This window comes from Homarus americanus, unplaced genomic scaffold (genome assembly GCF_018991925.1).
Source record: "Homarus americanus isolate GMGI-L3 unplaced genomic scaffold, GMGI_Hamer_2.0 scaffold31037, whole genome shotgun sequence".
In the NCBI taxonomy this organism is placed as follows: Eukaryota; Metazoa; Arthropoda; class Malacostraca; order Decapoda; family Nephropidae; genus Homarus; species Homarus americanus.
In genome coordinates, this window is record NW_024722227.1 from 10,290,111 (window position 1) to 10,317,255 (window position 27,145).

At 42.8% G+C, this 27,145-nt stretch overlaps 1 protein-coding gene across 1 annotated transcript in view; it reads left to right on the forward strand.

Annotated features, from left to right (window-relative positions):
* Nucleotides 1–773: 773 nt before the first annotated feature.
* Nucleotides 774–27,145, forward strand: part of LOC121862516 (mucin-5AC-like) — a 32,674-nt gene continuing 6,302 nt past the window's right edge. Inside the window, exons 1-4 of the mRNA XM_042360822.1 lie at nt 774–1,155; nt 1,294–1,815; nt 2,324–3,181; nt 23,286–23,784. Of these exons, the coding sequence (XP_042216756.1) occupies nt 774–1,155; nt 1,294–1,815; nt 2,324–3,181; nt 23,286–23,784 (2,261 nt within the window). The remainder of the gene's footprint in view (nt 1,156–1,293; nt 1,816–2,323; nt 3,182–23,285; nt 23,785–27,145) is intronic.

The window sequence follows — 27,145 nt, forward strand, 5'->3', positions numbered from 1 at the left end:
GCCTCCTCAACAAGGCTACCCGCCTCCTCAACAAGGCTACACCGCCTCCTCAACAAGGCTACACCACCTCCCTACAATGCTACACCCGCCTCCTCTACAAAGGCCACACCCGCCTCCTCAACAGGCTACACCCCTCCTCAACAAGGCTACACCCGCCTCCTCTGAGCTACACCACGTCCTCTACAATGCTACACCCGCCTCCTCTACAAGGCTACACCACCTCCTCCAACAAGGCTACACCCGCCTCCTCTAAGGCTACACCACGTCCTCTATAAGGCTACACCTCCTCTACAAGGCTACACCGCCTCCTCTACAAGGCTACCCCACTGTACTCTACAAGACTACCCGCCTCCTCAACAAGGCTACCCGCGTCCTCTACAAGGCCTACACCCGCACGTCCTCAACAAGGCTACACCCGCCTCTCCAAGGCTACACCACCTCCTCCCCACCCACCTCCTCTACAAAGGCTACCGCCTCCTCTACAAGGCTACACCCGCCTCCTCCAGGCTACACCCACGTCCTCTACAAGGCTACACCCACGTCCTCAACAAGGCTACACCGCCTCCTCTACAAGGCTACACCCGCCTCTCAACAAGAGCTACACCCGCCTCCTCAACAAGGCTACACCCAATCCTCTACAAGGCTACACCCGCGTCCTCTACAATGCTACACCCGCTTCCTCAACAGGCTACACCCGCCTCCTCAACAAGGCTACACCGCCTCCTCTACAAGGCTACACCCGCGTCCTCTACAGTACACCCGCTTCCTCTACAATGCTACACCCGCTTCCTCTACAAGCTACACACCCGCCTCCTCAACAAGGCTACACCCGCCTCCTCACCAAGGCTACACCGCGTCTCTACAAGGCTACACCGCCTCTCTACAAACTACACCCGCCTCCTCTACAAGGTACACCCGCCTCCTCTACAAAGGCTACACCCCTGCCTTCAACAAGGCTACACCGCGTCCTCAACAAGGCTACCCCACGTCCTCAACAAGGCTACCCGCCTCCTCTACAAAATACACCCGCCTCCTCTAAAACTACACCACCTCCTCTACAAGGCTACACCGCCTCCTCTACAAAGGCTACACCCACCTCCTCAACAAGCTACACCCGCCTCCTCTACAAAGGCTACACCCGCCTCCTCAACAAAGGCTACACCCACGTCCTCTACAAGACTACACCCGCAGTCCTAAACAAGGCTACACCCGCCTCCTCTACAAGGCTACACCCGCCTCCTCAACAGGCTACACCCGCCTCCTCAACAAGGCTACACCCAAATCCTCTACAAGGCTACCGCCTCTCCAACAAGTACACCGCGTCCTCACAAACTACACCGCCTCCTCAACAAGGCTACACCCGCCTTCTCTACAAGGCTACACCGCGTCCTCTACAAGGCTACACACACCGCCTCCTCAACAGGCTACACCGCGTCCTTAACAAGGCTACACCAGCGTCCTCTACAGCTCACCCGCGTCCTCAACAAGGCTACACCCGCGTCCTCAACAAGGTTACACCTACGAGCACACCACTTGCCTCCTCTACAAGCTACACCCGCCCTCCTCTACAAGGCTACACCCGCCTCCTCTACAAGGCTACACCCGCGTCCTCAACAAGCTATATCCGCGTCCTCAACAAGGCTACACCCGTCTCTACAAAGGCTACACCAGCGTCCTCAACAAAGGCTACACCCGCGTCCTCAACAAGGCTACACCCGCGTCCTCACAAAGGTTACCGCGTCAACAAGGCTACACCCGCCTCTCTACAGGCTACACCCGCCTCCTCTACAAGGCTACACCCCACGTCTCAACAAGGCATATCCGCGTCCTCAACAAGGCTACACCCGCGTCTCTACAAGGCTACACCCGCGTCCTCAACAAGGCTACACCCGCGTCCTCAACAAGGCTACACCCGCGTCCTCTACAAGGCTACATCCGCACGTCCTCAACAAGGCTACACCCCGCGTCTCTACAAGGCTACACCCGCCTCCTCAACAAGGCTACAACCGCCTCCTCTCAAGGCTACACCCCGGCTCCTCCTACAAGGCTACACCGCCTCCCTCTACAAGGCTACACCCGCCTCCTCTACAAGGCTACACGCCTCCTCTACAAGGCTACACCCGCCGTCTTCAACAAAGGCTACACTCGCCTCTCCCTCAACAAGGCTACACCCGCGTCCTCAACAGGCTACCTACCTCCTAAACAAAGACTACACCCGCGTCCTCAACAAGGCTACACCCACCTCCTCTACAAGGCTACACCCGCCTCCTCTACAAGGCTACACCCGCCTCCTCTACAAGGCTACACCAGCCTCCTCAACAAGGCTACACCCGCCTCCTCTACAAGACTACACCCGCGTCCTCAACAAGACACCCACCTTCTCTACGGCTACACCGCGTCCTCAACAAGGCTACACCCGCCTCATCTAAGCTACACCCACCACCTCTACAAGGCTACACCAGCGCACTCCCAACAAGGCTACACCCGACTCTCTACAAGGCTACACCCGCCTCCACTAGCACATGCCTCCTCTACAAACTACACCACCTCCTCCTAGGCTACACCCGCCTCCTCTACAAGCTACACCCGCCTCCTGTACAAACTACACCCGCCTCTCTACAAGGCTACACCCGCCTCCTCTACAAAGCTACACGTCTTAACAAGCTACACCCCCGTCCTCAAGCTACACCACCTCCTCAACAAGCCTACACCCCGTCCTCAACAAGCTACCACGTCTCAAGGCTACACCCGCGTCCTCAACAAGGCTACACCCGCCCTCCTCTACAAAGGCTACACCCGCGTCCTCAACAAGGCTACACCCGCCTCCCTCTACAAAGGCTACACCCGCGTCCTCCTAAGGCTACACCCGCGCTCCTCAACAAGGCTACACCCACGTCCTCTACAAAGGCTACACCGCGTCCTCAACAAGGCTACACCCGTTCTAACAAGGCTACACGCGTCCTCAACAAGGCTACACCGCGTCCTCAGGTTACCCGCGTCCTCAACAAGGTTACACCCGCGTCCTCCACAAGGCTACACCGCGTCCTCAACAGGCTACACCCGCGTCTCAACAAGGTTACACCCGCGTCTCCAACAAGGCTACACCGCCTCCTCTACAAGGCTACACCCGCGTCTCAACAAGGCTACGTCCTCAACAGGCTACACCCGCGTCCTCAACAAGGCTACACCCGCGTCCTCAACAAGGCTACACCCGCGTCCTCAACAAGGCTACACCCACGTCCTCAACAAGGCTACACCCGCGTCTCAACAAGGCTACACCGCGTCTCCAACAAAGGCTACACCCGTCTCCTCTACAAGGCTACACCCGTCCTCAACAAGGCTACACCCGTCTCCTCTAGAGCTACACCGCGTCCTCAAAAACTACACCCGCGTCCTCAACAAAGCTACACCCGTCTCCTCTACAAACTACCCACGTCCTCAACAAGCTACACCGTCTCCTCTACAAGGCTACACCCGCGTCCTCAACAAGGCTACACCCGCGTCCTCAACAAGGCTACACCGTCTCCTCTAAAGGCTACACCCGCGTCCTCAACTAGGCTACACCCACAGCGGAAAAATAAGTGGACAGGGTAAGAGAGTTCTGGGATGCAGTAGGTGGGAGGGAGGTTATGTGGGGAAAATATGTGATTGGGAGGTTATGTAGAGAATGTTATGTGGAGGTATGTGGAAATGTTATGTGGCAGAGAGAAGTTATGTGGGAATATGTTATGACGAAGAGGTTATAGAAGGAAGTATGTAAGAAAAATATTATGTGGCAGGAAGGTATGTGGGAATATTGTGTGGCAGGAGGGGTTGTGTGGGGGGAATATGTTTATGTGTGAGGAAGTGTTATGTGAAAAGTTATGTGGAGAAAATGTTATGTGGCAGAAAGGTTATGTGGGGAATTTGTTATGTGGCGGAGAGGTATGTGAAAATATGTTATGTGGGGAATATGGTTGTAGGGGGTATGTGGGGAAGAGTTATGTGGGAAAATGCTATGTGCAGGGAGGGCTTATGCGGGGAAATGTTATGTGGCGGGGAGGTTATGTGGGGAAGAAGTTATGTGGGGAGAAAATGTTATGTGGCGGGAGTTATGTAGGGGGTATGTTATGTGGCGGAGAAGAAGTTATGTGGGGGAATATATGTTATGTGTGAGAGGGTATATGTGGAAAGAATTATCTGGGAATATGTTATGTGGCAGGAAGGTTATGTCTGGGGAATATGTTATGTGGTGGGAGGACGTTATGTGGGGAAGAGGTTATGTGGGGAATGTTGTGAGGATATGTTGGGAATATGTTATGTGGAGGAATTATGTGGGAGAAATATTTATATAGCAGGAGGTTATGGGAGAATATGTTATGTTGAGTATGTGGGGATGTTATGTGAATGAATGTTTTGGGAGTATGTGGGATATGTTTTGAGGAATGTGGAAATGTTGAATGTAGTATGTGGGAAGGGTATGTAGAAAATGTTACTTGGAGGTTATGTGGGAATATGTTTATGTGGGGGAGGTATGTGGGAATATGTTATTTGGCAGGAAGGTATGTGGGGGTGTTATGTCGAGAATGTTTGTGGGAGAATATGTTATGTGAAGAGTTGTGTGAAATTGTTATGTGGGAATATGTTATGTGGAGAAATTATGTGGGAATATGTTATGTGGCAGGAGGTTATGTGGGAATGTTATGTGGGGGAAGGTTATGTGAGAAAATTTTATGTGGGAGAGTATGTGGGGAATATGTTATGTATTTTGTGAGAATATGTTTATATGAAGGTTATGTAAAGGATATGTTATGTGGGGAATATATATTGTTATTTAGCAGGAGGAGGTTATGTAGGGTTGTTATGTCGAGAATATGTTATGTGGAAATATGTTATGTGGGGGATTATGTGGAATGCTATATGGGGAAGGTTATGTGGGGTGTTATGTCGAGAATATGTTATGTGGGGAGAATATGTTATGATGGGGAGGTTATAGGGTGAGGAGGATGCGAGGAAGGCGGGTTAAAGGATGTGGGGGTAAACATAAAAAAAGTTGGTATTCTGAGAAAATTCTCCGTGTCTCTCACCAATAACTGGAAGCGAATAGATGTGCTGCGCTTGAAGATAATGCGAGAAAGTGTGTGTGATGGTGAGTGTGGTGTGAGTGTGAGGTGTGTGTGTGTGTGTGTGTGTGTGTGTGTGTGTGTGTGTGTGTGTGTGTGTGTGAGTGTGTGTGTGAGTGAGTGTGAGTGTGAGTAAGTGTGTAACAAAGTACCCACTCAAATGCTCAACCCTGAAAAGATGACCACGAAAGACAGGAATAGAGCTACACACACACACACATATGTATAAGATAAGATCACCGAAAAAATCAATAAAAAAAAAAACGTAGCAAATTCCAAGATGATACGTTGGGTCATGCTCACAGCCCTCCCCTAAGAAAAAGAAAAGAAAATAGTCATAACTGTTTTTCTTATTTAAATGGATCATCCTCAAAATACCTAGATACTGTATATAAAAAGCATGTTAGTCATGATTTGAAGTGGACTACATACATTACGTGAAGCAAAACAGGACAAAACACCAGCAGGCAACAGGGTTAGTCACCACTATCGTTTGGCGAAAGATTAATACAACTCTTGACAGTCTGCTTGTAAGAACCCGACAGATGTTGAATCAAAATTAATTGGCCGTCAATGAAAAAAATAGCCTGATAGATCGGTAGTTAGACGCTCAATGTCCGAGACAAAAAATATTGATGATGAGTAAAGATTGCAATCTGATACACATGCGCGCATTACTTCAATCACACTAATGGCGACAAGGGTTCAACTGTACCCACGTTACAGTACACAGCTAATGGTTCAAGTGGGAGTATGAATGCTGAGTTTGTGGAGTGGAGAGTAAAGGTTGCAGGAACGTGGTAGTGGTCAGCCGATACAGGACGTACTGTACAGTATGCGTGAACTGGTCTCTCGTGTAAGCTTTTCTTGAGCAAGTAGCCAACACTCACCACACCAACATCTCAGTTCTTGTTATTTTTCAATCAATTATATTGACCAAGAGTTCAGTACTAATATAGACGATACCAGTTGAAAATATAAAACATATATGGCGTTTGTTCTTGCTCATAGTAACATGAAATTTATGACGTATCTAAACATAGACGCGTTCATACCTGCATGATGTACACGATTTGGTGGATCCCCCAGAACGTGTTTTCTCAACATTGCATTTTTAATAAACTGGAAGAAACTTATTTCAAACATGTCACAATTTTGTATCTCTCTGGGGACCGAGTTTTTAATTTCATTCATCCATCTCAGTTTCTACCTTCCCCTGGTCCTCCTACTCTCAACTTTGCCCATTAATATTTGTTATTATTCCCTCATCCCTAATTATATGACAAAAGTATCTCATTTTTCTTTTTCTCTACATTTCAAGTAGTTCTCTTTTAGTTTTTGCTAATCTTAGTACCTCTCCATTTGTTTTCCTGTCAGTGTAACTTATGTTTAACATTCGCTTATAACATCATATTTCAAAGGCCTCCATCCTCTCTTTGGTGTCTGCTGAAAGTGTCCACGCTTCTAACCCATACAACAGTCCTCGCCATAAACTGTATATAATCTTGTTGGAACACGTCACTACATAACAGTCCTACACAATCATATAACAATGGCACTAATTTTCGTTGCCGGTAACCCATCATTGGCCACTCACTAGTGAAGGTCCAACCCTCCGTCATAGTCACAATCCTCACAATAAAAAAAATATTAATAAAACCGGTTTTCAGTCCGTCTTCAACATTCAAGACCTCGAGGCAGGCACTCTTGGAACTTCCTGCGGATCTGCTGCGGGTGGTTTGAAGTACAGTAGAGTCTCCCAAATAGGTATCGTTAGCCATGGGATCGATGTGCTTCGGGGCTTTCCGAGCAATGTTACTCAACCTGTTTCTGAACGGTTGGTAGTTGTACATCTGCGACCTTTGAGCATGAAGGAGTGTATAACTTTTTCAATACATTAATATAGTTCAATGGATTTCTTGTTATATTGAAGTATCTTGTACGCCAAAGACGATTCCCTCCCCTAATCCTACTCCCATCTCTAGCTGTTGCTGAAATGGTGAGCAGGAGTACCAACTTATCCTTATGCACTAGGGATCTTAGCAAAGGGTTTCGTTTCGCATTTCAAATTGTAGCGACGGAAAATCTAACGATACTTTTTTGGGGGGCGATGTACAAAGGACACTTCAGTACTCCTTTCACTCAAATTAAAAAATATACTAATAATAATAACCACCAAATCATAAAATATCTTCGTTTTTTTTTTTCAGGACCATCTGTTTTCATGGTATACTTCCCCTTTACAAATAACTCTCATGTAAGTTCATTAACATTAATACCTACAGTATAATGTTATCACCACCCAAAAACACACCACAACCTCACCTAAATGTAACTATAAATAACCTTAAGCAACAACCAACACTCACCTTAACAACCACCACTACACCCTAACAGCCATCACCATCCAAAAACACACCACTACCTACAACAACAACCAATAAAACCAACTCTAATAACCACCACGACACCAAATAACAGCAATCATTCAAACCACCCCCCAAACCACCAAAACCGCCCTTAGAACCACAACTAACCATCAAATAAAAGAATAACCACTATCATAACAACAATCACCTTCAACAAGCGTCACAACCACCAAAGTTTCCCCACACGTGTAAACACCAGCTGGCCAAAACCACAAGAATGTTGCACAGGACAGAATACCTACACCTTTGATCTTGCAGCTGTACTACTAAGCAAACACGGTGTTGTAAGACCACAAAAAGAACAACATATTGCTGTAAAACTACCACATAACAAGGACAACATGCTGCTGTAAAACTGCAACATAACAAGGACAACATGCTGCTGTAAAACTGCAACATAACAAGGACAACATGCTGCTGTAAAACTACTACATAACAAGGACAACATGCTGCTGTAAAACTGCAACATAACAAGGACAACATGCTGCTGTAAAACTACTACATAACAAGGACAACATGCTGCTGTAAAACTGCAACATAACAAGGACAACATATTGCTGTAAAACTACAACATAACAAGGACAACATGCTGTAAAACTACTACATAACAAGGACAACATGCTACTGTAAAACTACAACATAACAAGGACAACATGCTGCTGTAAAACTGCAACATAACAAGGACAACATATTGCTGTAAAACTACAACATAACAAGGACAACGTGCTGCTGTAAAACTACTACATAACAAGGACAACATGCTTCTGTAAAACTACAACATAACAAGGACAACATGCTGCTGTAAAACTACAACATCACAAGGACAACATGCTGCTGTAAAACTGCAACACAACAAGGACAACATGCTGCTGCATAACTACTACACAACAAGGACAACATGCTGCTGTAAAACTACTACAAAACAAGGACAACATGTTGTAAAACGGCAACATAACAAGGACAACATGCTGCTGTAAAACTACAACATAACAAGGACAACATGCTGCTGTAAAACTACTACATAACATGTACAACATGCTGCTGTAAAACAGCAACATAACAAGGACAACATGCTGCTGTAAAACTACTACATAACAAGGACAACATGCTGTAAAACTACAACATAACAAGGACATGCTGTAAAACTACTACATAACAAGGACAACATGCTGCTGTAAAACTACAACATAACAGGGACAACATCCTGCTGTAAAACTACAACATAACAAGGACAACATGCTGCTGTAAAACTGCAACATAACAAGGACAATATGTTGCTGTAAAACTACAACATAACAAGGACAACATGGTGCTGTAAAACTACTACATAACAAGGACATGCTGTAAAACTACAACATAACAAGGACAACATGCTCCTGTAAAACTGCAACATAATAAGGACAACATGCTGCTGTAAAACTACTGCATAACAAGGACAACATGCTACTGTAAAACTACAACATAACAAGGACAACATGCTGCTTTAAAACTGCAACATAACAAGGACAACATGCTGCTGTAAACTGCAACATAATAAGGACAACATATTGCTGTAAAACTGCAACATAACAAAGACAACATGCTGCTGTAAAACTACAACATAAGGGACAACATGCTGCTGTAAAACTACTACATAACAAGGACAACATGCTGCTGTAAAACTACTACATAACAAGGACAACATGCTCCTGTAAAACTGCAACATAATAAGGACAACATGCTAATGTAAAACTACTACATAACAAGGACAACATGCTGCTGTAAAACTGCAACATAACAAGGACAACATGCTGCAGTAAAACTGCAACATAACAAGGACAACATATTGATGTAAAACTACAACATAACAAGGACAACATGCTGCTGTAAAACTTCTACATAACAAGGACAACATGCTGTAAAACGGCAACATAACAAGGACAACATGCTGCTGTAAAACAGCGACATAACAAGGAAAACATGCTGCTGTAAAACTACTACATAACAAGGACAACATGCTACTGTAAAACTACAACATAACAAGGACAACATGCTGCTGTAAAACTGCAACATAACAAGGACAACATGGTGCTGTAAAACTACTACATAACAAGGACATGCTGTAAAACTACAACATAACAAGGACAAAATATTGCTGTAAAACTACAACATAACAACGATAACATGCTGTAAAACTACACCATAACAAGGACAACATGCTGCTGTAAAACTGCAACATAATAAGGACAACATGCTAATGTAAAACTACTACATAACAAGGACAACATGCTGCTGTAAAACTACAACATAACAAGTACAACATCCTGCTGTAAAACTGCAACATAACAAGGACAACATGCTGCTGTAAAACTGCAACATAACAAGGACAACATGCTGCTGCTAAAACTGCAACATAACAAGGACAACATGCTGCTGTAAAACTGCAACATAACAAGGACAACATGCTGCTGTAAAACTACTACATAACAAAGACAACATGCTGTTAAACTGCAACATAACAAGGACAACATATTGCTGTAAAACTACAACATAACAAGGACAACATGCTGCTGTAAAAATGCAACATAATCACAACATGCTGCTGTAAAACTACTACATAACAAGGACAACATGCTGCTGTAAAACTGCAACATAACAAGGACAACATGCTGCTGTAAAACTGCAACATAACAAGGAAAACATGCTGCTGTAAAACTGCAACATAACAAGGACAACATGCTGCTGTAAAACTACTAAATAAAAAGGACAGCATGCTGCTGTAAAACTGCAACATAACAAAGAAAACCTGCTGCTGTAAAACTACAACATAAGGGACATGCTGCTGTAAAACTACAACATAACAGGGACAACATGCTGCTGTAAAACTGCAACACAAGGACAACATGCTGCTGTAAAACTACTACATAACAAGGTCAACATGCTACTGTAAAACTACAACATAACAGGGACAACATGCTGCTGTAAAACTACGACATAACAAGGACAACATGCTGCTGTAAAACTACAACATAACAAGGACAACATGCTGCTGTAAAACTACTACATAACAAGGACAACATGCTGTAAAACTGCAACATAACAAGGACAATATGCTGCTGTAAAACTACGACATAACAAGGACAACATGCTGAAAACTGCAACATAACAAGGACAACATGCTACTAAAACTACTATAACAAGGACAACATGCTGCTGTAAAACTACTACATAACAAGGACAACATGCTACTGTAAAACTACAACATAACAGGGACAACATGCTGCTGTAAAACTACGACATAACAAGGACAACATGCTGCTGTAAAACTGCAACATAACAAGGACAACATGCTGCTGTAAAACTACTACATAACAAGGACAACATGCTGCTGTAAAACTGCAACATAACAAGGACAATATGCTGCTGTAAAACTACGACATAACAAGGACAACATGCTGCTGTAAAACTACTACATAACAAGGACAACATGCTACTGTAAAACTACAACATAACAAGGACAATATGCTGCTGTAAAACTGCAACATAACAAGGACAACATGCTGCTGTAAAACTGCAACATAACAAGGACAACATGCTGCTGTAAAACTACTACATAACAAGGACAACATGCTGCTGTAAAACTGCAACATAACAAGGACAACATGCTGCTGTAAAACTGCAACATAACAAGGACAACATGCTGCTATAAAACTACTACATAACAAGGACAACATGCTGCTGTAAAACCGCAACATAACAAGGACAACATGTTGTAAAACCACTAAATAACAAGGACAACATGCTGCTGTAAAACTGCAACATAACAAGGACAACATATTTCTGTAAAACCTCAACATAACAAGGACAACATGCTACTGTAAAACCTCAACATAACAAGGACAACATGCCACTGTAAAACCACAACATAACAAGGACAACATGCTGCTGTAAAACCACAACATAACAAGGACATGTTGTAAAACCACAACATAACAAGGACAACATGCTACTGTAAAACCTCAACAGAACAAGGACAACATGCCACTGTAAAACCTCAACATAACAAGGACAACATGCTACTGTAAAACCTCAACATAACAAGGACAACATGCTGCTGTAAAACCACAACATAACAAGGACAACATGCTGCTGTAAAACCACAACATAACAAGGACAACATGCTGCTGTAAAACCACAACATAACAAGGACAACATGCTGCTGTAAAACCACAACATAACAAGGACAACATGCTGCTGTAAAACCACAACATAACAAGGACAACATGCTGCTGTAAAACCACAACATAAACAACAAAAACAACATAACAAGGACAACATGTTACTGTCAAACCACAACATAACAAGGACATGCTACTGTAAAACCTCAACATAACAAGGACAACATGCTGCTGTAAAACCACAACATAACAAGGACAACATGCTGCTGTAAAACTACAACATAACAAGGACAACATGTTACTGTCAAACCACAACATAACAAGGACATGCTACTGTAAAACCTCAACATAACAAGGACAACATGCTGCTGTAAAACCACAACATAACAAGGACAACATGCTACTGTAAAACCTCAACATAACAAGGACAACATGCTACTGTAAAACCTCAACATAACAAGGACAACATGCTACTGTAAAACCTCAACATAACAAGGACAACATGCTGCTGTAAAACCACAACATAACAAGGACAACATGCTGCTGTAAAACCACAACATAACAAGGACAACATGCTGCTGTAAAACCACAACATAACGAGGACAACATGCTGCTGTAAAACCACAACATAACAAGGACAACATGCTGCTGTAAAACCACAACATAACAAGGACAACATGCTGCTGTAAAACTACAACATAACAAGGACAACATGTTACTGTCAAACCACAACATAACAAGGACATGCTACTGTAAAACCTCAACATAACAAGGACAACATGCTGCTGTAAAACCACAACATAACAAGGACAACATGCTACTGTAAAACCTCAACATAACAAGGACAACATGCTACTGTAAAACCTCAACATACTGTACCTCAACATAACAAGGACAACATGCTAAAACTGTAACATGCCACTGTAAAACCTCAACATAACAACAACATTCTATTGGGACAACATGCTACTGTAAAACCCCTACTGTAAAACAACATAACAAGGACAACATGCCACTGTAAAACCTCAACATAACAAGGACAACATGCCAAAACCACAACATAACAAGGACAACATGCTACTGTAAAACCTCAACATAACAAGGACAACATGCTACTGTAAAACCTCAACATAACAAGGACAACATGCCACTGTTAAACCTCAACATAACAAGGACAACACCCTACTGTAAAACTACAACATAACAAGGACAACATGTTACTGTCAAACCACAACATAACAAGGACAACATGCTGCTGTAAAACCAGAACATAACAAGGACAACATGTTACTGTTAAACCACAACATAACAAGGACAACATGCTGCTGTAAAACCAGAACATAACAAGGACAACATGCTACTGTAAAACCAGAACATAACAAGGACAACATGTTACTGTCAAACCACAACATAACAAGGACAACATGCTGCTGTAAAACCAGAACATAACAAGGACAACATGTTACTGTCAAACCACAACATAACAAGGACAACATGCTGCTGTAAAACCACAACAGAACAAGGACAACATGCTGCTGTAAAACCCACAACAGAACAAGGACAACATGCTGCTGTAAAACCTCAACATAACAAGGACAACATGCTACTGTAAAATCGCAACATAACAAGGACATGCTGCTGTAAAACCACAACATAACAAGGACAACATGCTGCTGTAAAACCACAACATAACAAGGACAACATGTTACTGTCAAACCACAACATAACAAGGACAACATGCTAAAAACCACAACATAACAAGGACAACATGCTGCTGTAAAACCACAACATAACAAGACAACATGCTACTGTAAAACCACAACATAACAAGGACAACATGCTACTGTAAAACCACAACAGAACAAGGACAACATGCTGCTGTAAAACCACAACATAACAAGGACAACATGCTACTGTAAAACCACAACATAACAAGGACAACATGCCACTGTAAAACCACAACATAACAAGGACAACATGCTGCTGTAAAACCTCAACATAACAAGGACAACATGCTGCTGTAAAACCTCAACATAACAAGGACAACATGCTGCTGTAAAACCAGAACATAACAAGGACAACATGTTACTGTCAAACCACAACATAACAAGGACAACATGCTGCTGTAAAACCACAACAGAACAAGGACAACATGCTGCTGTAAAACCTCAACATAAGAAGGACAACATGCTACTGTAAAACCGCAACATAACAAGGACAACATGTTACTGTCAAACCACAACATAACAAGGACAACATGCTGCTGTAAAACCAGAACATAACAAGGACAACATGTTACTGTCAAACCACAACATAACAAGGACAACATGCTGCTGTAAAACCAGAACATAACAAGGACAACATGCTACTGTAAAACCACAACATAACAAGGACAACATGCTGCTGTAAAACCACAACACAACAAGGACAACATGCTACTGTAAAACCACCTACAATCTACGTGGCTGTAAAATTCACTACAAGGACAAGTATTTGTTATAAGGGTACCAGTGGGGTGTTACCATGTTATAAATATAGCCATGCTTACTAGGCGCGCCATCAATCGTAATGTTAAAGACGCAACACCGATCCACGTCAACTCACTGAATATTTACTGCAACGATTCAAAACACTACATACAAACACACACACGCATACTATGTAAACTCAACGTATACTAAGAGAAGTTGTCATTATTGAGAATGTATAATTATATATATGCTGTATGATAAATGTTGTCAGTTAAAAAATAATGTCAGTGGTAAGTTTTATTAATACTGTAGCGGAACTTACCGACATTACACACACACATATATATAAGTAGGCCTATTTGAATTAGCAGAACTCGATAATATTTTGTAAAATAATCTTTCCACGTTGATTAGTATTCAACTTGTCCAACTTTTACGACGTTTAAGATCAATTTCCAGCTGAGAAGTAAGTAAACAGAGAGGATATAAATAGATATTGGGATAGTCTGGGTGGGGGCTGGTGTGTGACGTCATAGGTGGTACGTGCTTGATTTTAGTGCGTTGTTCGTTATCTCTTAACGATTTTATATTTACGAAGACTTTAGGGCTTGAGTTGTATAAAGATAAGAGAAACGTTCAGATTTTAATTATTTGATATCCAAATTGTGAACAACAGTCCCAAGTATAGCAGATGTTTGAATCCGGGAGTGTTATTACTTCCCAGAAGATCACTTATTTCTTCGTTATTAATTTTCATCATACAACATGTGCACCCATATAGAGGTCTGCGCAGCATATGTCACTCACTCAGCCAAGTTATCGTACTGCGCAACACCTTCCATACACTGTTGGCATAATTACTTTTATATTTTCGAACGTCTCATCTGTTGCGCATTTTTTCCTGGTGTTTTGTTGTGTTTGGATTTTCTAAACAACATTAACGTAGTGTTAATATTTCCAAGAGTAGTTTGAGGTTTAAGACGATATTATAGTTCCGTTTTACGCCTCCCCCCCCCCTACCGATAACCACTGCAATACATTATCATTGGAGGGTAGGGGGTGGTAAGGGAAGGAGGGTAGGGGGTGGTAAGGAAGGAGGGTAGGGGAGGGGGTTAATGAAGGAGGGTAGGGGGGTTGGAAGAAGGGTAGGGGGTTAAGGGAAGGAGGGTAGGGGGAGGGAAGGTAGGGGTTATAGGAAGGAGGGTAGGGGGGGTTAGGGAAGGAGGGTGGGAGTTAAGGGAAGGAGGGTAGGGGGTTAAGGGAAAGTGGGTAGGGGGTAGGGAAAGTGGGTAGGGGTGGGGGAATGGGGGGAAAGTGGGTAGGGGATAGGGAAAGTGGGTAGGGGAAAGTGGGTAGGGGGTTTAGGGAAAGTGGGTAGGGGTATTTAGGGGAAGGAGGGTGGTGGGAGTTAAGGGAAGGAGGGGTAGGGGGTTTAGGGGAAGGTGGGAAGGGGGTTTAGGGGAAGAAGTAGGGGAGTCAAAAGTCAAACATGTATTTTAAAAACTAGCTAAATACAGTACTACCGTAATTAACTGGGAAAAAAGAATATTATCTACTCTTAACTATAAGAAAGGGAGAACATTACCTTCTTATATATGTGAGAAAAAGAGAACGCCTTTTTTTTATCTGCCATCTTGGTACCGTGGCTTTAAGTGAGGCAAATTTTACACATCACCATCTTAAGCAGAGAAATTAGATACGATCTTTAGAGAATCCTCAACTAAGGCTTCAACGATATCCAGTCCACTATCATTTTTTACACTACACAACCGCCGCAGCCCCAAATTTCCTAATTCCATCTTATACAATAGATAATGACACAACACGTCTACATGTACACATCTGTCTATATAAACAGATGTAGACCTGCCTTCAGTAACCCAACACGACCTGGGTTTAATGTAATGTTTAGTTACATACAGTTAGTACCTGTTAGTGGGTGGTCACGAATTCTGTCCGTCTCTCTCTCTCTCTCACACACACACACATCTTCACGGCCACTGTACAATGCATCACAGGGACGGGGAGTTCCCTAAGTGACGCCACTCTGGCTCTGACAACATTCTTCAACATACGCGACGTAATATCGTTTAGCCAATGATTATTCTTAGACACTAGTTCCTCGACATAGCAGATTACAGGATATGATTGTGGTGTGTGTGTGATGAAACTCGCCATCGTGTTTTCCTGACATGTTTATATATTACAAAGAATTCACACCACCATTACCAATATTTCCAGTACAAAATGAATAAATATCGTCTCTCTCTCTCTCTCTCTCTCTCTATATATATATATATGTGTGTGTGTGTGTGTGTCTTGAAGATGTCTTGAATAAAGACGAAAGCTAAGGTGCTCCGTTGTTTCCATTTTCCCGTGTGATTTTATCAAGATATATATATATATATATATACTTGGTCACGTGAATCTGTTCATCTGAAGGTTGTTTTTCGTGTCAATAAAGCTGATTACCCGATAGGAACTGACAGTATATTAACTCACATAACTAGATATGATGACGCAAGACGGGGCCGTGTTTAATAAACCCTTAATAACCTTAATAACTTTCCTTTGTTTATTTAAGAACACATTTAGTTGGGTAAAGTTTGACAAGCCAAGACTTGGCTTCATAAATCACGACCCTCGTCACTTCGTGTTAGGTAAGCTAGGCTTGTGCTTACAATAGTAGCGAAGTGATTCAGCTTGAGGAATCTAAACAGCGATCAGATAGAGCCACTTCTTGCTTGGTTTATTCGTCGAAGACAATGAGTGACCGGGAAAACCCCCGACATATTTATGCTGATATCACCGAGGAATAACCACCTCCCCTCCATCCACCTCCCCTCCATCCACCTCCCCTCCATCCACCTCCCCTCCATCCACCTTCCCTCCGAGACCTTCACAATGACTGGAGGATCCACATGTGTGCACGTAAGTCTCCCGTGCCCTGACCATGTAACTCCCAATTCACTCAATGAATTCCTTGGTAATTAGAATATGGTCTCTATAGAAGAAAGAAAAGAGCTTGTTTAAAGCCTTTATTAAACATCTGGGGCGTAGACTCGTGCAATGGCTATTTCACAATAAGCTGAAGATCACGACGTGCTTCCTATCTCTTCACCATCTCATCCTCCTCCTACACACACGGACGGACGCAAGAAAACAAAGAGTTGGGACATATATAAAAGGAAAATAAGACACGCTTATACTACTGACAAATTCCTCCTAGGTCTATGAATTAGAGTTAACACATCAACCCTGTCTAGGTTTGTATTGAGACCTATTATCACCAGAGTGAGGGGCAACATTATAAAGTAATAGAGACCTATAGTGTTGGGTCTATAATCATGTGAGCCGATGGTTCACCGAATAATTTGGAAAGAGAAACGTGTAATTATGCAAAGCATGCCTCAGGGGCTGGCATACGCAACTAGCAGGATAATAACACCATCCCTACACCAAGGTTACCGAAAATTATGCAAATGATGGTCAAGTTACTTTACTAACGAGACTTTTATTGTTGAAGATAAAAAATATACAAAACATGTAATTGTCTCTAATATATTTTGATCCAAGAGCATTGCAGCTCTTGTTCTGGGAGAGTAACATACTTTTAAAAAGTTTGGTGAAAATCAGACGACCTATATGTTTCAGTCCTCGCATCGATGAACTCAAAGTGAAAACTTGAAAGAAAAATAAATAAAGTACTGATGTGTACTTTCTGACAAAAGCGTTGCAAGTTAATTAGTAATTACCATTCCTGTAACAACAAATGATGTCCTAGTTATCTCCCTTACAGTCTTCAAGTGCGACAATAAAAAAATTGTAAATTCGGTACATAATTTGCATATTCTGATACCAAAGGCATATTAGGTCTTGTTCAGGTTGTCTATGATTCCTGCATAAAATATATAAAAAACACTACAATATCCGGGTTCTCGCGTTCAAACGGAAGGAAACATACACACAACTGTGTTGCTATGTGGACTTTAGTTATAGCAGAACACGTAAAAAAAAAACTCCGCACAGTCGCTGAATTATGGTGCCACATACAACAAAAGTTTCCACTCTTCACACACACACCCTATATATATATATATATATATATATATATATATATATATATATATATATATATATATATATATATATATATATATATATACTGTATATATATATATATTATATATATATATAAATATATATATATGTGTATGTGTGTGTGTGTGTGTGTGTGTGTGTAATAATAATAATAATAATTAACGGTTTATTGAAAGAGCTTGGCAGCCAGAAGGCTGAAAATATACAGTTGCATATTTGGGGAATGGGTTTCGAATTACAAATAATATACAAGTAACATAAGTGACACAAATAAGACATATAATAACTAGATGGGGAAAAGCTCAAACTACAGTTCATTTCAACATAGTGACAGTGCAAGGAGTAGTGTTTACTGGGAGTGAATACACTGATTTATTACAAGTTATTGATAATTTTTACAATGGTTGGGACTGGGCTGTTCTTATAGCGATCAGTTCATGCACGTATGGGCTGGATGCGGTTGTGGTGTCGAACAGCAATTCTCGGACAAGGGATCTCAGGTAGAGAGCTGGTGTCGAGGATGGGGTGTGTGTGTGTGTGTGTGTGTGTGTGTGTGTGTGTGTGTGTGTGTGTGTGTGTGTGTGTGTGTGTGTGTGTGTGTGAGCAAGTACGAAAAGGCACTACAGTCAAATAAACTTTGGCTGCACAATAGCATTTTTCTTCAGAAGTGACAAGTTCATTAAATGTTTCATCATATAGAATATCTGACAACTGAAGTGACACTTGTACTGTACCTCACACAAGGCGGAGGTTCCGAGTGAACATGACAAATGTATGAACGGTTGACGCAAGACCTTCTAGCCTCTGACACTGACCATCACCCCTCTCTTGGTCCATTAAATGTCTCCGTCATCATGAGTTGTGAAGGTCACCAACAACCTTAAGTTTGACCTCTGACATTTTGCCCCCCCCCCTCCCCATCCCACACACGCAGTTGTATACCAGTACCGGAAAGTCTACCTTAACCGGATTAATTTGCGAGTGGCCAGTCTAGTTAAGAGAGTGAATTGAATTTTTTAATTGAAACAGTTTATTTAGCCAGAAAAACACAGATACAGAGTGGATAATAATTACAATATTAACATGGCTGAGCCAGTTGAAAGTCTGAGCTCTCTTTTAGGCACTTGATATATACTATACATTTATCTCAAGGAAGTATTATTTAAATTTTTATTTTATTTATTTTTTAAGGGGATTAGCCCACCCGGGCACAGGTCACTGACCCACATTGGGGCCTGGGAGGGGGGGGGGCGAAAATGTAATAATAATAATAATAATAATAATAATAATAATAATAATAATAATGATGATGATGATGATGATGATGATGATGATGATGATGATGATGATGATGATTGATGATGATGATGATTGATGATGATGATGATGATGATTGATGATGATGATGATGATGATGATGATGATGATGATGACGATGACGATGATGATGATGATGATTGATGATGTATTGATTGATGATGATGATGATGATGATGATGATGATGATGATTGATGATGATGATGATGATGATGATGATGATTGATGATGATGATGATTGATGATGATGATGATGATGATGATGATGATGATTGATGATGATGATGATTGATGATGATGATGATGATGATGATGATGATGATGATGATGATGATGATGATGACGATGACGATGATGATGATGATAATAAATACAAAAATGAAAAAAGGTGAGAAACAATATATGTATGTTGTGTTGTCAATAGTAAGATAAACAATTGAGACCCTGCAATTGTGTGTAAATGAGGCAGAAGTCAGATCAGCAACCTGGGACTTGGTCAGAATTTTCATGATGCCATATGGTAGCAGGGTCTACCATTAGACAACACATTATGCTTCCAATATCCGGTTACTCGAAACACGTTCCTTGGACTACGTATTAGTTTCCCTAATGATATTTATCGGTTATTAATTATATAACGGTCAACATATAAAATAACAATAATAGAAAAAAAGAAAAAATGTGATGAATAATAAATTAAAATAATGAACGTGTTTTCTACAATTGATGAAGAATGGAAGACAGCGAACAACAAAGGCTTTATTCGCTATTATAGACTGCAGTGTTCCTTGACAGTAAAAAATTTTCAACGGTGTCACTTACAATATATCAACATCACACACTACTGTAGTACGCTAATATTTTCTCCAGAACACGGTACGGTACAAGTACTTCAAGCATTGCTCTATTTTATCCATTTACTCTTGTCACTTTTTCTCCTCTAAAACTTGGTTCACACCGCAGCCATGTCTCAATAACTATTTAGCCACAGAATACGCAAAAAATAAAAACAGGAGAGGAGCCCATAATAACACCTGGGCTCCTAATTTACCAAATAACTGATGCTGTGATAATAAACTCCAATATTAAATGAATAAGAACAAAGTTAACAATATGTGAATTAACAATACTGTATAAACAAAAGGTTACATCTATCATCACAAATTGTGACCAAGTCTCAGGTTGCTGATCTGACTTTCTGCCTCATTTACACACAATCGCAGGGTCTCAGTTGTTCTCTTATTATTGACAACACAACATACATATATTGTTTCTCACTTTTGATCTATTTTCATTTTGTAAGTTCTTTATTATTATTATTATTATTATTATTATTTCTTATTATAAATTTTATTTACTATGAAATATTATTATTATTATTATTATTATTATTATTATTATTATTATTACATTTCACTTGGGCCCCGATGTGGGTCAGTGACCTGTGCTCAGGTGGGCTAATCCTGTGTAAAAAAAATCGCTTCTTCAGCTTATTTCACTTGAAGATTAACCACCCTAACGTTACTGAGGGGTTAGGTTGAGTTTGGATAGGTTAATTTTGGTTAAGTAAGATTTAGTTCAATTAGGTTAGGTGAATTTAATTTAGGTTAGGTTAGGGCATTAATGTGGAGGTGAAATAAGCTGGGAGGACCAATCTTCAAATGATACAATACAGCATAAGGGAAAATAACAATACACAATATAAGAAAAACTGTATAACAGAGGACAGTGCTGATGAAAAAATATATAACACGTAATCCAGTACAGTATACACTAATAAATTAAAGGCATATATGGGCAGATATCAATTAGGTCCTCCCAATCCTCACAGCACTTGAGTCAGACGGCGCCCTCCATGCTGTTCATTCACCCAGACATGGAGAACAAGTGTTTCCTTGCCACGCTCCGGAGATACACCGTCATAACCTACATTAGTTTCCCTTCACGGCTTAAGCACATCACTCCATTGAGCACTTTGTAACGATTTTTATACCAAACATAAAGAGAATCGTTGAGGGTTACTTTACCGTGCTAATGTGATCAGATGTGTGTGTGTGTGTGTGTGTGTGTGTGTGTGTGTGTGTGTGTGTGTGTGTGTGTGTGTGTGTGTGTGTGTGTGTGTGTGTGTGTGTGGTGAAAAACACAGGAAAAGCAAAAGTATACTGTAAAAATCAGGAGGAAATAGAAGACGAAGACTAAAACCGGAGGAAAACTGACAAGAGAACAGATAACATTAAACAAGAAAATAAAAGAAAGGGAGACAACGAAATGGGAATGAAGTGAAGGGGACAGAAAATAGCAAAGTCAGGACAAAGGATAAGAACAAACGAGAATAAGAGAGATGGGAATGAAATGAGGAACAGGGACCGGGCGAAGAGGAAAAGGTGAAAGTAGAACAGGAGAGGAATAGAAGACAGAGATGGAAGAGAAAAAAAGAAAAAACAGGTGAGAAGGTAAGTTAGAGGGGAAAGGGTATGGGTGAGGTGGGAGGGAGAGGGAGAAATGGGGGAAGGGGGGGGGGGTGGGGGAAGAAGGTGGGGGTTGAGACTGAAAGGTGAGGAAGAGATGACAGGAGCAGAGGGTGAGGGCGAGTTGGAGGTGGGAAGGAAGGAGGAAATGAGGTTGAGGTGGAAGTGGGATAGGGAGGAAGTGGTAACAAGTGAGGGTGAGGTAGTAGAAAGAACACAATGTAGAGGAGGGAAGAGCAGGATTCAAGGTAAGGTAGAAGAGGGAAGAGAGGTGAGAAGAGAAAGTGGCAAGTGATAAGTGTGAATGAGGTTAGTAAGACAAAGAATATTGAGCAGGTGAGAGATGAAGGAGCGGTAATGTGAAGTTCTTGGCAGGTAACAAAATTTCATCCTTCATTGTCCACGGTCTCGCCCTCTCTACCTATCGTCTTTGTTGCCTCATACATCATGGTGCACTGTCAACCCACCACCACATGTCTACATCACCCTTCAAAGGTCACCATGGCGCTTGCTGTGTTTGGCTCGTGTGCCTCGCCATTGTAATGCTTAAGCCACCACGGGGAAGATGGCATAACACCTGTGTTTGTCATGTAAACACATGTGCGTTTGCATTGTGCCATTGTTATACCAGTCGAGGCTACTGACACATACTCCCTCTCTGAACAGTGAACCACATTACAAACGGAAAATAGATCTGCACATTATAGGTACATGTTGAATCACGCGCTCACCCTCGCCACATCATCATAATATACTGTGTGTTTTACCATCAGCCTCGCTCACCCACCAGAGACACTCTAATCAATCCCTTCATTACCACCTAAGACCACCTCAAAGTGAGGTACCTAGTGCCAAGCTAGTACTCTGTGGGGATTTCAGCGAAATTAACACCACTGACATAGAGGAACAACTGCTACTATCAGGCTGTGAACTTACCTACACACGGTCAGAAAACCACTGACCTTATCTTAACTGAGTTAGTGGACCAGTACCAACTACTTCAACCAATGCCTCCTATGGACCAGTACCAACCACCTCAACCAATGCCTCCTATGGACCAGTACCAACTACCTCAACCAATGCCTCCTATGGACCAGTACCAATCACCTCAACCAATGGTCCCTATGGACCAGTACCAACCACCTCAACCAATGCCTCCTATGGACCAGTACCAATCACCTCAACCAATGCCTCCTATGGACCAGTACCAACCCTCAACCAATGCCTCCTATGGACCAGTACCAACTACCCCAACCAATGCCACCTATGGACCAGTACCAACTACCTCAACCAATGCCACCTATGGACCAGTACCAATCACCTCAACCAATGCCTCCTATGGACCAGTACCAACTACCTCAACCAATGCCTCCTATGGACCAGTACCAATCACCCCAACCAATGCCACCTATGGACCAGTACCAACTACACCTCAACCAATGCCACCTATGGACCAGTACCAATCACCTCAACCAATGCCTCCTATGGACCAGTACCACTATAACCAATGCCTCCTATGGACCAGTACCAACCACTCAACCAATGCTTCCTATGGACCAGTACCAATCACCTCAACCAATGGCTCCTATGGACCGGTACCAACCACCTCAACCAATGCCTCCTATGGACCAGTACCAACTACCTCAACCAATGCCTCCTATGGACCAGTACCAACCACCTCAAACCAATGCCTCCTGTGGGCCCATGCAACCACCTCAACAATGCCTCCTATGGACCAGTACCAACCACCTCAACCAATGCCTCCTTTGGACCAGTACCAACCACCTCAACCAATGCCTCCTATGGACCAGTACCAACCACCTCAACCAATGCCTCCTATGGACCAGTACCAACTACCTCAACCAATGCCTCCTTTAGAAGTACCAACCACCTCAAACCAATGCCTCCTATGGGCCAGTACCAACCACCTCAACCAATGCCTCCTATGGACCAGTACCAACCACCTCAACCAATGCCTCCTATGGACCATTAACAACCACCTCAACCAATGCCTCCTATGGACCAGTACCAACCACCTCAACCAATGCCTCCTATGGACCAGTACCAACCACCTCAACCAATGCCTCCTATGGACCAGTACCAATCACCTCCAATGCCTCCTATGGACCAGTACCAATCCCTAACCAATGCCTCCTATGGACCAGTACCAACCACCTCAACCAATGCCTCCATGGACCAGTACCCACCTCCTAATGCTCCTATGGACCAGTACCAACTACCTCAACCAATGCCTCCATGGACCAGTACCAATCACCAACCAATGGCTCCTATGGACCAGTACCAACCACCTCAACCAATGCTCTATGGACCAGTACCAACCACTCAACCATTGCCTCCTTGGACCAGTACCAACCACCTCAACCAATGGCTCCTATGGACCAGTACCAACCACCTCAGCCAATGCCTCCTATGGACCAGTACCAACCACCTCAACCAATGCCTCCATGGACCAGTACCAACCACCCTCAACCAATGCCTCTATGGACCAGCACCAACCACCTCAACCAATGCCTTATGGACCAATACCAACCATCCAATACCTCCTATGGACCAGTACCAACTACCAAACCAATGCCTCCTTTGGACCAGTACCAACCATCTAACCAATGCCTCTAGGCCAGTACCAACCACCTCAACCAATGCCTCCTATGGACCAGTACCAACCACCTCAACCAATGCCTCCTTTAGTACCAACCACCCTAATCAATGCCTCCTATGGACCAGTACCAACCACCTCAACCAATGGCTCCTATGGACCAGTACCAACCACCCAACCATTGCCTCCTATGGGCCAGTACCAACCCCCCAACCATTGCCTCCTATGGGCAGTACCAACCACCTCAACCAATGCCTCCTATGGACCAGTACCAACCACTCCCAACCATCGCGGACCAGTATCCAACCACCTCAACCAATGCCTCCTAGGACCCGTACCAACCACCTCAACCATTGCCTCCTATGGACCAGTACCAACCACCTCAACCAATGCCTCCTATGGACCAGTACCAACCACCTCAACCAATGCCTCCTATGGACCAGTAACAACCACCTCAACCATTGCCTATAGGGGTGTAGTACTGTACACACCTATCAGTGTTCTGGCCTCCAGCTCCCACTGACCATCCAAGTACAAAGACCTTACATCAAGACCTGAAGACTGGTTACCAACTGCCATGGCGTTCTTCAGATAGTTGATAATTCACCATCCCTGGACTGAATTATTAAGTGTAGACGTAGAAATCAAATGGATAAATTATACTAACACCACCATGGAAGCTGACTTGCTCTGAATCACACCTCAGATCAAAAGATTAAGCAACAGAGAGACAGGGGAGACAGGGCCTTTTATCTCAACGACCGCTAAAGGACCCTTCGCAACATCATCATCCTTGAAATAGTCTTACTGCCTAACCAAGCTGCAACATGTGTCCGTCAGTGGTATTAGCAAGCTTAAAGATCTCTGTGGACTGAACAATAAGCCACACCCCTTCCCTCTCCTGAGCCATCTCACTAATAGTGATGCAGCTGAACAAACTAACAACCATTTTGTATGTACAGTATATGCCAGACGCTCCCCCAGCTTGAGACAACCAGTCTCCCTGCTTACCTACCAGCACTTTCTCCCACTGACTTAATGTAGAATTTGAAGTATCAAGGCAACTGGACAAACTCAGGATCAAGCGCTCCACCACTCTCATTGACCTACCAATGAGGCTCTACAAGGAGTTTTCCCCAGAACTAGCTAAACCCCTCTGCTCCATAATAAACACTTCTCTCAGTCAAGCTAGATGCCCAGCTGACTGAAAGACCTCCTATGTGTCACCAGTGCCCAAATCAATGAGCCCACAATCTTTAAACGAGTATGACCCATTGCCATTACCCCAATACCCAGCCTAATCTATGAGTTTTGTTTTTGACTGGGCTTATGCTGATATTGCAGGCAACATTGATCCTCAGCAATTTGGCCATATGAATTTGTACCTCCACTCACTGCTTTGTCAACTTTCTCAATCACATATAATGTAATGCCATTTGGAAAACGCAAGACATCTGTGGTTGTTGCCTTCATTGACTTCACCAATGCATTCAACTTAGTCAACAACAATTTGATTATCAGCAAAGTCTGATCCTGACTACAGCGCCCTCCAGAATATACAGTATGGAACAATCTCTCAAATTGGGCCACCAAACAACCATGTCACCATCACCCATACCAAGACCATGGATATGTACAGTCAGGGAAAAAGTTCACCCCTCATGGTGAAACTGAGTCACGGGAATGAGTCTCCGAAATGACTTACTCTGACTGTTTCATCTCATTTGGGGTTGATGCTGCTTCATTTTGGACGGGAGCGAACTTTGGACCCCGACTGTACATCAACCTCTCCTCCAACCATGTCCCATCTTCCTCCATTACATTGGGCCCCAACACACTCCAGGTTGTGGACTCCTCCAAACTCCCAGTCATCACTTTTGATAACAAACTAAATTGGAAAGCACATGTCAGTGCAAATGTTAAATCTTCCGGCTTTTGCCTCCACCTCGTCCAAAGTTTCAAATCCCTCAAAGTTCTTGCGCCGGAACTCTTCGGTGTTTACTCAACATTCATACTTCCCAAGCTCACCTATGCCTCCCCTGCCTGGTCTTCCTTCCTAAATGCCACACAACGGAAACACCTAGAAAAGTGCAAGAGGGCATGAAAGATTATTTAGATTATTCTCTCCCCTTCCTACTCCACATAAGATGAGCTCAACACCTGACCCTCTAGGCCTTCTGATCATCACCACGACCATATAAGTTAGGGGTGAAGTTTTGATCATCCTCAGCACCATCTCCTGCTTCCACTTAAGATCCCTCGTCTGCAAATGGCTGTTCGGCAATACAACCTCATCCAGCCCATTCGACCATTAGCTGAACACTATAAGAACAGCCCAATCCTAACCAATGTAAAAATTATCAACAACTCATAACACTGGTCTACAAAAATAATTTTTTTTTTTGGGCATGAAACCTTTTAACTGTTTTTTACTAACTTTAAGGTGCTGAATCCAGCCTACATAGTGGTAGATAAGTGTGAA